Raw genomic sequence first — 12572 nt, forward strand, 5'->3', positions numbered from 1 at the left:
CTTTTTCGTATTTTCATGGCCTTTTCACATCTCAACTTGGGTGTTCTGGCCAGTGTCGAGTTTTTTTTTTTTTTTATACATATATACACATGTGTTAGTAATATAATATGTACAAGTTAGCATGTTAGTATTTAATATAATATATACATATAATAATAAAACGTATTTACAGCTTAACACCATTTTCAACTAGATATTCACATAGGATTTTAAATACACGTTAATTGGGTGAGGACAGGAGAGTTAGAATATGAATAGGGAATGGGATATTAATATCAGAGAGGTCGGATAGGAAATCAGGATAACAATCATTTATGGGGCATCCAAAAAAAATATGATTTAAAACCTCCTCATCTAGCTGACATTCGCAAATGGCAGAGTCCCGGACATGGATTCTGAACAGGTGAGAACCATTGCAGCAGTGCCCAATGCGCATTCTGCATATGGAGGATGTCTCAAAATTGTTCAGAATCACTTTGGAAAACCAAGGCTTTTCTGTTACATTTGGTTTCAGTTGGAAGAGATGTTTACCCTTGGCTTGGGAGGAGGCTACCCAATATTCTGAGTGAATTCATTCGACTACATTACTGCATTCGGGCTTTCAGTCGACTACATTTACCCATCGAATGTAGTCGACTACTTTCATTCGACTACTTTCATCGGTAGTTTTGACAGTTTTGTGAGTTTTGTGTTTGTTGGGCGGGTGAATTGTCACAGTCAATTTCTAATAAAAAGTACCACAAAACTCGTTGTTTAAGCAGACACTGTGACGGTTAGTTTTGCATAATAATAAACTCAACTTTATTTAAATAGTAGTACGTGAAAACACAATACTACATGTATTTATCTAAACAACAACACACCCGCAGTATGAATCATCTTTCAAATTTGTCAGTGAACTGTCACCGACTGTCAAATTCTGATGTTTTGTTAGTTTTCAGTAAATTCAACAATGGAGTGGTTATTTGGAAGGAAAATGTCTCCCGACGAGATGCTTAGGAAAAATCAAAGGGCATTAAACAAAGCAATGCGAGATTTAGATAGAGAAAAAATGAAAATGGAACAGCAAGAAAAAAAGGTCATTGCAGACATAAAGAAACTTGCCAAGGAAGGTCAAATGGTAAATTGTCTGCTTTTCTTTTGATTTTAGTGAAGTAGATGGGAGGATTGACGAAATGTGGGTAAAATTATCACTGAAATCAGTCAATAACATGTCATCATCGACCTATTAATACACATAGACGCCCCCTGGGCCCTCAAAAGTGATGACACTTAACTGATGCCTAAATGTTCAGTAACGCCCGATGCGTTATTAGCCGTTTTTTGACTGCCAGCCGGGTGTGATGTGAGTTTGACATTTAAAACCAAAACCAAAATGCCTCCTTGTAAAAACTGTTCGAATAAACATTACAAATAGGATGGTGTAACTTTTCATTGGGAAGTATTTGTTCATATGTGATTAACAAAGCTTAAAATTATTCATATTCAAATATGTTTAAATGTGCCTTACTTTCAAGATTCAAAATAAAAATAAATAAGTATTATTTTCAATATTTTGAGTTTGTCCATCTTTTCTATTAATATATTTAATTATAAGTATTATTTACATCGTTTCGGCACAAATATATATATATTATTTTTATTGGATATGTAAACTTTTTTATTTTTACTGTGAAAAATTGAATAGCGTATTATGTATTTGGTATTGTTATTTTTTTTAAATGTTCTAGTGTTATTAATATTCATGTACCTATGCTATTTTATCTCCTTAAATGAATCAAATACCAAAACTGTACAATTTAATACCAGCCAAAAATCGTGAAGAAAAAAACCTAATTTCATTAAAAAAAATAGTCAAAAAATTATTAAACAGCAAGTGAAACTTAAGTGTATAAATATATTTTATTCCTCAATTATTATTAAACCATGTACTTGCTTATAAATTTAAAAAAAAAATGTAATGTAACCCGCAGACAAGCTTCGGCTTTGCGGGAACAAAAATACAATTATGTATGTTACTTATTTGTTAAAATGAATAAAACTATAAAAAAAAAAAAAAGTAGTACAAATTTAACGATCAACAATTTAACTCATTCACCGCGGTGCTCACATATGTCTGTGAGTGCCTATGACAGCACTACTATGCAGTTCTCACAGCATATCTGAGTAATTTTTTTTATCAAAATGGTTAGTAACTTAAGTATTTACAAAGTAAATAGTCTATATATTCACGGTCAATAACTAAATTAGTGTTTAAACTGTTAGATAAAATATGTAAATAAGTGTTTAAAGTAATAAATAAAATGTGTAAATTTTGAACGTGGTATTAAAAGGGTAAGGGAAAGGGTTAAAGTATTATTTATGTTTAAAGCATTAACTTTGTGGTCAAACATTTTAATGGTAAGTGGTTATATACTAATATTTACTAACATTAGTTAACAATTTAACCCCTCAATGACAATTTTTTTCTAATTCTGACTAAAAAAAATTTTTATGTATGTTTTTTTATGCAAATACTGGGAAAAATAATGAAAAAAAACTTTAAATTTTTCAGTTTTAATTTCATATTTTAGTTTATGTGGACAATATGCTACATTGGGCATTAAAAGGTTAAAAAATACAAGAATGTAAGGAAAACAAGAAATAACGATTCTTATGAACATCTTTTTTATACAATAATGAAAATTGCGGAAACAATTATAACTTCAAATTTAAAAAAAGAAATCACCGTCTGAACTTTAGCTAAATTACACTTTTGACAGAATACGTGCAACTGACTTTGTTACAAATTTTTTCGAAAAATTTTACTCTGGTGGCGACTTTTTGAAATAAATTATAATGGCTAGTATGTATACAATATAATAAACTAGTTGCTGAGTGATAAACATGTTAAAAATCACTTTTATCACCGATTATCAGTATGTAGCAGATCATCTACATTAGTCATTATAGGGTTAAAGCATTAATTTTGTAATCAGACATTTTATTAAATGTCAGTTAATAACTGTAATAAAACCACTCGCTGACTTTTCTATCTCTACTGAGTTCAAACCATACCCGTCTCATTTTCAGGATACTAATTATACTAACATGCAAATCCCATTAGTATAGTGATATTTGCATGTTAGTTTCTCAAAACTGTAGACAAAAAAAGTCGGTTAAGTGGTTATCTATCCACCATTGTTCTTTTTTTAGTATACTTTTTTTTTTTACATGGTACTGCGTGGAACTTATCAATTGTGCGAAAAGAGGTTCTGGTGTTTCATTGTCATGAACCCTTTTAATATCTAAACATCCATAATTTCTTTTTAAAAGAGTGTAATAGAAAATATCAGATGTCAGCGAAGATATTAATTATATTGTATTATGCCTTACTTTTCTAAGAATATAATTTTAAAATTATAATTACATCATTGATTTAAAAAATATGTCGCACTTTTAAAAAAAAAAAATATATATTTTTAAAAGCTTTTTCGCCGACAGAAAATGATCTTCATTAGACAGTTGTCAAAATATTTTTTTTTGCACATTTAACGATTGTCATTTGCTACCAATATATTTGTCAAGACAGTGTCTGTTCACCTGTTTTTTTTTTCAGGATGCCGTTAAAATAATGGCAAAAGATCTCGTCAGGACTCGTAGATACGTGAGGAAATTCATGCTGATGAAGGCAAATATACAAGCCGTCTCACTTAAGATACAAACCCTGAAATCTCAAAATACAATGGCCGTCGCAATGAAGGGTGTCACACAAGCTATGATGAATATGAATAAACAATTAAACCTACCTCAAATACAGAAAATTTTACAAGTATGTTTATTTATTTTTATTCAATTGAATACATACTCATTTTTTGTCAGTTTTTGGGCGATTAATGGAGAGAAGTATAAAATAGTCTGTATCATATTACTAGGAAAAGTTGAAGGATAACGCAGTGTAGAAAGACGACGTATCTACTAGCTTAAAAACATACAAGAGCGGTTCTGCTGTAGCTCCAAATCGTAATTCGAACCGGCTGCGTGCAAAATAAAAATTGCCGTGATGATAGACCACCTTCTCCGTGGAGTGGCACCATGAGAAAAGGAATTATAATTATTGTTTGTTTGTTTTAGTTTATTTGTTCAGCTGTATTATTTTTATAATTTATTACGTGTAGTTATAAATACATATCCAAATACAACAAAATATGTTAGTAACTGCATATTTTATTAAATGCAAGTTTACCGTACAAAAATTTGACTAGCGTTTATTTTTTATGTATTTTTTCAGGAATTTGAAAAACAATCAGAAATAATGGACATGAAAGAAGAAATGATGAATGATGCAATGGATGATGCAATGGAAGATGATGACGAAGAAGAAGAGACGTAAGCAATTTTTTTATAATATGATACATAATTATTATTCTTTAATTTTGGCTTAGTTTGATAGAAGTGAACTCTCGATTGAACTCGCCAATCAGTAGAACTCAACGAAGAAAACTTGTGACGCCACAGGCGGAGTAATTACAAAACTTTAAAAAATAATTGTGCTGAAAGTACTATAAATAATTGTTTTTTTTAAATTTTATGTTAGCTCGATAGTCTATTAACAAATAATAAAAAAACACAACTTCCTCATTGCTGCATAACTTATTGATTTGTTACATGACAAGTAAGCAAGATGACCAGGCGTACTCAGAGCTAGACCTACCACAAGCCCAGTTGTCACAATGAACCGGACACTTGCTCACAAGGCAGGGAAGAACAATATGCTCGTATTAATTTGCAAACGTATATATTCCCGTCCCTTTTAATTAAGTGACGAGGCGCTAGAAACCAATGGATCCGGCGCTGATACTCAATCACCATCACATTAATTGATACTACTGTATTTTTAGGCATAAAATTAGATCCCAAGCTTCAATGGGGTCCACATATAGCTGGTTTATCGAACAGACTTAGTTATGCAGCCTACGCTGTTAAAAAGATTCGACATCTTACTGATGTAGAAACAGCTGGGTCAGTCTATTTCACTTACTTCCACAGCGTTATGTCTTACGGTATACTACTGTGGGGAAATGCTACAGATATTGATTCTGTATTTGTGCTGCGGAAGAGCGCTGTTCGAGCAATTCACAATATGAATCCTAGATAGTCACTTACATATAATTTGAAAGAAATCAATATATTGTCAGTCACATATCAATATATTTATATGTACTTAAAAATATTGATGATTTTAAGAGGAACAGATATTTCCATAGGTTCAATGCGAGAAATAAAGATGTGCCAGTTGTGCCCACTACTAGACTGCAAAAAAATATGATTCTTTTGCCTCAAAATGCATACGATTCTACAGGGTATCTATTGAAATTCAATCTTTGCCAACAATTTTTCAAAAATATTTGTCAAGCACAGGCTGTTTGGAAAAAGCTACTATAGAGTCAAAGAATATTTGCAGGACAAGATAGCTTGGCATTTGATTCGTGTTTATTGATTGATTTTAATTGTATTGTAGATTTGAATTTATTCATTTGTTGAGTTTTTTTTACTAATTGTTGGATTGTATTATATCATCATCATTCCCTTTCCGCACCTTATGGTGCATAGGGCACTGCATTGGTACACCAATCTCAGCGTATCTTTATCATTTTTTGTTACATAAAGGTAAGATGATCAATCTTACGCTTCAGGTACCAGTCCAGGGGCTATGAAATATTCTAGTGTGAAAACACCTTTTAAATAAATATTTAATATCAACCATGTCGGGAATTGAACCCGAGACCTCTCGCATGATAAGCAAACCCGCTGACCATTACACCGCATTGCCATTTATAAGTGATTCAATGAATCCTATGTAAAGAATATACCAAACTAAACATAAAAAATAATCACATATCGCAAGCGGAGAATAAAAGAAATTATCAAATAACAATGTGTCAAAATATCTGTCAGTGTCAAATGGGGCAGAGGCAGTGGCGTCTTTGATACCAAATTTCTAGTGAAGCTCTGATTTTAAGGATAAGTATAATATGCGTAAATGTTCAGTAGGTACCTACAGTAAATAACACAGTACGGACCATGTTTGTAGGCATCTTTGAGCATTTTTATATTGGTTGCTAGTTTTTTATCTTCATAATGTGTTGATATAATGCGAATTAAAATTCATATTAGGTACTGGTGAATAGCAATGATTTCTTAGTGAGGCTCAGCCTCACTTGCTTCATATGCTCCTTCGCCCCTGGGCAGAGGCAATGATAACCGATCGTAATGCATTTCCGGTATGACCGGCCGAAATTGGGTAGTATCCATTAAACCATTATTTTAACGACCCATAACTCTATGAATGTTTATAAAACAGAAGCTGTACAAATGTTAGTCAGAATTCACCCATTAATAGGGCAATTCGCTTGCTGAATAAGGCTTCTGCGGATCAAATGGATCTATTTTTCTGTACATATCAGCAGTTTTTATCATTTCTATTCATTAACTTCTAACTCATATATACAGTCTGCATTACGTGATGGGTTAAACAGCACGTAAAGTAATGCAGACTACAATGAGGAAGATCAGTGTCTTTTTTATTTGTTAATAGACTATTAAGCTAAGCCAAAATTATTTTTTTATTTTTTTACATATCGTATTATCAGCGCCATGATTTTTTAAAGTTTTGTATTTCTGAAATAACTCCGCGTGTGACGTCAGAGGTTGTTCACTGTTAGTTCTTCCCATTGGTTCGTTTACGGAAAGCCAATCGGATATCCTTCACAGCTGTCACATCATTGGTTGGTTCATATGAACCAGCGACGTCAATCAAAGTAGTGCGTTTTTATTAATTTTTTTATTTATTTTTTGTACGTTTTCCAGAAACTTTGCAGTACAATTTAATGCTCTAATTTTTACCGCGCTCAATAAAACATTTTTTGTATCCAATTGGAGATTTACATGGAAATTGACAATGGTCAAATAAATAAAAACGGGACCTTATCGTACGATTTCATCCCAACTCAACACAAGACTTTGATAATCAAATTATTTATGAATAAATCAATTTATTGCCTCAGGTAAAACCAACACAAGTGCATTTTTGTATATATAGTTTTTTATTGTTTTAGTGATGCCGTTGTCTCTCAGATATTAGATGAGTTAGGATTACAACTCAACGACCAGCTATCAGGGTTACCTCAGGCCACAGGATCATTATCGGTTGCAGGTGAGTTTTATTGATATTTATAATATTTTATTTCACTTATTTTAATGCTAAATCAATTACATAAAATAAAAATTAAACAAAATGAAGTAAAAAAACATATTGAACAAAAATTATAAGGAATTAAACAAAATTCAAATTACGTACCCATAGATACATACGCAGTTAAAATAACATAAACAATTCTGAATTAGTTTTTATATTATTAGTTACAAATTAAAAATATTTGCTATGCTTTCTTATACTTATTGGACCATACAGTATTTAAGTAATAATAATATTGTTCTGCTTTTGTTATAAATTATCTAATGCTGAATAATCTTAATAAATATAAAATATTCAGTATTGTTATTGATTGATTTCTTGTTTTTGGGCTAAAATTCTACAAAAATAGTTGAATTGAGAAAAAAAATTCTTCAAAGATACCAAAAAGCAATAAAATTAATTAATTTATAGTTAAAAAATAATTCAAAACAAAATAATAGTGTCAGGTGCTAAGCAATTAAAATTTTCCTGCAGAGATTATAATAATATAGATTTTTTCCTGTCAGTTTTTTTTCAGTGTTGCCAGTAAGAAAGAACATTCTGGAATAAAAATTAAGTGCCTACTGCCAAAATGTTTTTTTTTCTAATCATAAATTTTTTTATAGGCACTAAAGTTCCAGCGCAGCCAGCCGCTGCCGTGGCAGGTGGAGGGGGAGGAGTCAGTGATGCTGACGCGGATCTCCAAGCGCGACTGGACAATTTAAGAAGGGAATAATTAAAAATACAACCAAAAGCTGTGTTATATCTCTTATATCTACGTTTGAACTTTCATTGGAATCCCCGGCACTGTTAAAAAAACTTACAAAATGTCTTTTGCCCTGATTTTACAACACGATGCCAGTCCATCCAAGCAAAAATATGTATGTTAAAATGAGGAAGTTTAATGCTCTCCAAAAATATTTTTCAAATTTTATTCACGGACATGATTACATTACGAGCGTTTAATTTTACATTGAGTTTTAGGAGTCCTAAAACTCAATGTATTCTTTTTGAGGGCTGATATGCCAGTTCATGATTTGCCAGAATATGTACACATGAACCCATGATTAAACGCGAACGCTGAGGTGTCGAAAATACTCACTTTCGTCCACTTGACTTTTAAAGGCTTGCAATCAAATAAAATAATATATGTAACGCAAAAGCAAACACAATATCTTGAAGAGCAGAAAATTTTCTTTCGAATGACTTTACCGTTTTACTTTTGGTGCTCATTTTTAAATTTGGAAAAAAAGGACATAACGTATGTTAACATTTAATATTTTTGGCCCTAAGGGGCCAAAATTAATTTTAAAAATGGTGCCCTAGATGTTGTTCAAATTCATAATGCTAATCTGCAGTTTAGCAACTCATATTGTAAGATATTTTGTATATAAATATATCCAGTCTGATTAATTTGCAGAGTAACTCCGCGCCTTATACAATATTATAACATTGCATAATGTTACTTTCAGTATTTTATAGATTTCTTTTTATAATATATTTATATTTTACAATATAGAGTTTTATTATGTATAATTACAATAAAATTTCCACCGTTAATATATATATGCGCTTAATTTATTTTCTCCCTAATAAACTATGTGAAAATCTTTTATAGTTACAATTCAGTCTGAACCAGAGATTTTATCTGCGCCTTAGATCTAAAAGGATCAATGTCAGATTTTATAGTTTTCTTGCCAAAATTTTGTAGAGGGTCACGACGTCAAATAAATATATATAATTAACTCTTTTAACATATGTGGCAATGTTTTTTATTAATATTAGTTTAAGATCCAAGCCACGAATATACAGTCAAACTTGGTTATTACGAGGAAGATGGGACCGAGTGAATTTGCTCATTATAAGCATTACTCGTTACACCAGAGACAGGTTTTTTTAAATCCAATCGCCATTGCATATTGTCACTAAGCAAACAAATAAATATACATATAGTTCATACAGATAATTTAAAAAATAAAACTATTAAGGAAAATTATAATAAATGCTTACAAACATACTACTTTCACTGTGGATAAGAAGATTTTTGAAGAATAATTGCCACTTTTTCACGAATCGAGAGACACTTCCTCTTCCTAAGTAGACATTTTATAATTCAAGGGTTAGTTTTTAACTGATCTGACATCACCCACTGGTATCATTAACTATGCACTGACCATAAAACATTTTAAACAACTTTAAAGCGATGTAAAAACCCCCGAAATAAGGATGTCATTTATAAACTACAAAAGAAGTTGTAAATTGTATTGTGATGCCGAGCCGTTACTCACTGGGTTCACAAAGCTTGGACTTTTTACACGCAATTTCAACCATGTGTGATATTTTTTCAATGTCGGCGAAAACACCAGTTAGGTACTTAGACACTTGCATAGTGTCATGTCATGTTAGCCGCCTGTTTAGATTTTATTACTTGGGTTTTAATTTGAAAAGTTATGTTTTTAAATGATTGAAGAGTTTTTGCTCAACTGTTGACAATATTTTTGTTCGGTATGTCCGAGAAGTAGCTCGTTATAAAAGTGAATAATAGTATGGAGAAAACCATAAACTTAAATGTGGATGAATGTTTCCTCGTTAAATCCGAGATCTCGCTATTTTTGTGATCGTTCTAACCAAGTTCGACTGTATATAACAAGTTCAGATGATGTGCCGCTTAGAACAATACTGCTGTGACAATTTTTTGACGTTTATATATTATGATAGTTGTCCATAACTCGCATAGACGCTAATATCTCTTTTAAAAAATCCATGGGAGATTCAAAACTTTAAATACCATAAATGTTTTAATGCCTCGTTATTTAATTATAAGTGATAGATAAAAGTCATAAATGGCTGTAATAAGTTTAAATTTTTTCATGAAAAGAAAATATTTTTTTAAAAAAAGGTTACTTTTAGCACTGATTTTTCATTATTACTCATCAAACAAATTTATATTATCAAAGAATTGAAGCTTCTCTATATATATAATAATAATGTTACATTTCGAAAATACTGAGATGTAAATTTTGGTAATTTATTATCAAGACGTGAAATGTAGTAAAAAGGGTTAGCTGTTTTTTAAATTTAAACTGAATACACCACACCCCTTTAACAACAAACTTTTAAAATTAAATTAAAATCGTCCTCACATACATAGATCATTGATGGTGGAGAGGAGAGAGAGAGGAAATAAAAAAGACGCTCTTCAGATGGAACACGTTTTTTACTATGAAGCTGAATGTGTTTTGTAGGTACTTAACCATATTTTATTGAAATTTTTATAAACAACGAATTTCAAATGGGTTGCTTTAAAAAAAATCTTAATTGGTTTATTTAGTTCTTTATTGTAAACCAAAAACATTTCAATAGTAATAAAATAGAATAAAGAAGTATAAAATTATACTACTAACAATAATAATTGAACACTTAGAAATCAGTTATCTAATAATTCAAAACTTGGAACATTCATATATTTTTTTTCATTCAATCTTTTGCTATTTCTGTAAAGTAAAATGATTATTTTTTTATTTACTTCGAATTTTTAAAACCCGTCATGTCTATAAGGTAAAGTCATATTACGTCTTTTGTGGTTAGTAGTCACCATGTGATTTTTAATTTTTCTGATATAGTTTTTATAGTATTTTCGACTGCCCTGTATTTGTCTGGTATATATGTCGGCATTTTTGGTTATGTATCATCTTGTCCATTTCCCATTTTAGTTTTGTGTACAATTTTTATTGTTGCAATTTTTTTCAAGTATTTTATATCAAACTGGCAGATTTTTGGTACAGTTCAGTCGTATAGGTCAAGTAAAATAATTAATAAATTATATAGATTAATTATTTATTTGGATGCTGGAAACATTTCTCAAGTCAAACCCTGTATAGAAAAAGGAATTGAGGTGTGTTCGGTATAATTTTCGGGCGATATGTATTTTTATAATAATACAATACTTAAACTTGAGTTTACTTTTGTTTTAGTTTTGAAATTGACAACTAATAAATAAGTCATTTCTGATTAAAAAATATCATTCCAGAAAATATATTTTTTTTTGTATCAGTCTTATCCTTAAAAATAATATAAAAAATAATGACATCTATACTGCCATCAAAGCAAAAAAGCAGTTATTTGCAAAAGTCATAGTTTGAGATTTAACACTTTTTAATATTTATCAACTTTATGCTAAATTTAAAGAAAAATTAATCATAAGTTAAAACACAGTATGTCAATTGTTTCTAAAGCATAAAACCTGAATCTCTAGGTATTGTGTTATTGCTTAAAAACAAAAAACATATCGATTTTTAACTGGAATATTTTTTTTTACAGCTCTTTGCTATGTATCAAATGGTTCGAAATTTCTTGTAGAACATTACCTCATATTTAAACTCATTTGGTGATTTTTTATTTAAAAAACTGCCTTTTCGCTTGTGACGGCAGTATAATAACAAGATAGTGAAAAAACATTGATTTTTTTTTCTTATAAATACACATTGGCTACACATTTTTCTATATGTGGTAATACAAAATACATTATACGCAATATTATATACATTTTATAATATAATGGTCAACATTGAGAAGTCAAAATTTGCACGGCAATTCATGGAAGTACTACAGCAAAAACTTTCAACATTGGACTAAGAGAAAAAAACATACTTCTGTATTCATTTAAAACCAAACATTATGATGTTTGGTGTTAATTGGGGGTACATCGGACTCCCATTCAACATTACACGGAGGTACTTTCCACGCGATATCATGTAAAAAAAGTATACCAAAAAGTTAAAAAACTAATACATACTGTTCTGAATTATTAAATAAATGTTTAAAAAAAAACTTTTTTTGCACCGTGTAAAACAGGAGTCCGGTGTATTTTATGATAATTATTTCATATGCGAGATATTTTAGTATTTTTTATATTTGATTTGACAAGACAGTGTGTAAAAGGCCATAATTTTAACTTAAATATTACATATTGTGTATATCGGGCAGTCATGAATTATATAAACTGCTGTGCAATATTTAGCCACACTTAAAACTATACACTTTGTGTCATAGTAGCTAACATATATTCTTAAATCTAGAAAGCTTTGCAAAATTTAACTTAACATACAAGTATATGGATATAATGTTTGTCTGCCGACAGCTTAATTTGACTATTCGCTTAATCATACATTCATTCTTACTACGAATCTGATGGTGTACATTGTCTGCAGTAATAACTTGTGAATGACATGAAGACGGGTGAACAGTCTTACTTTCAAAGTACAGTTCTGAGTAACATTTAAAAAAAATAAAAATTACACAAAACAAATATCATTTAGATCAACTTTAATTTTCGCAAATATCTCTGTAGATGGCA

The 12572-nt window shown here is 30.3% G+C and overlaps 1 protein-coding gene across 2 annotated transcripts; it reads left to right on the forward strand.

The window, feature by feature from the left end:
• The first annotated feature begins 650 nt into the window (after positions 1 to 650).
• On the forward strand, positions 651 to 8780 carry LOC148282932 (charged multivesicular body protein 2a-like). 2 transcript variants are annotated; one of them, XM_088224314.1, is made up of 6 exons: positions 651 to 772; positions 935 to 1120; positions 3599 to 3811; positions 4271 to 4368; positions 7098 to 7195; positions 7843 to 8780. In XM_088224314.1, exons 2-6 carry the CDS (start codon positions 953 to 955, stop codon positions 7950 to 7952), a joined length of 687 nt encoding a protein of 228 aa, XP_088080440.1. In that variant the 5' UTR covers positions 651 to 772; positions 935 to 952; the 3' UTR covers positions 7953 to 8780. The 2 variants fall into 2 exon arrangements, with proteins under 2 accessions (XP_088080440.1, XP_088080441.1); XM_088224315.1 differs by having other exon boundaries at positions 655 to 772; positions 942 to 1120.
• The last annotated feature ends 3792 nt before the right edge of the window (positions 8781 to 12572 follow it).

This window comes from Micrasema longulum, unplaced genomic scaffold (genome assembly GCF_059751315.1).
Source record: "Micrasema longulum isolate JH-2025_06_02 unplaced genomic scaffold, ASM5975131v1 h1tg000278l, whole genome shotgun sequence".
NCBI lineage: Eukaryota > Metazoa > Arthropoda > Insecta > Trichoptera > Brachycentridae > Micrasema > Micrasema longulum.

Coding starts and splice junctions, on each gene's coding strand:
- LOC148282932 (XM_088224314.1), top strand. CDS start 953: ATGGAGTGGTTATTTGGAAGGAAAATGTCTCCCGACGAGATGCTTAGG. Junction 4,369..7,097: donor GATGACGAAGAAGAAGAGAC/GTAAGCAATTTT, acceptor TTATTGTTTTAG/TGATGCCGTTGTCTCTCAGA. Junction 7,196..7,842: donor AGGATCATTATCGGTTGCAG/GTGAGTTTTATT, acceptor ATTTTTTTATAG/GCACTAAAGTTCCAGCGCAG.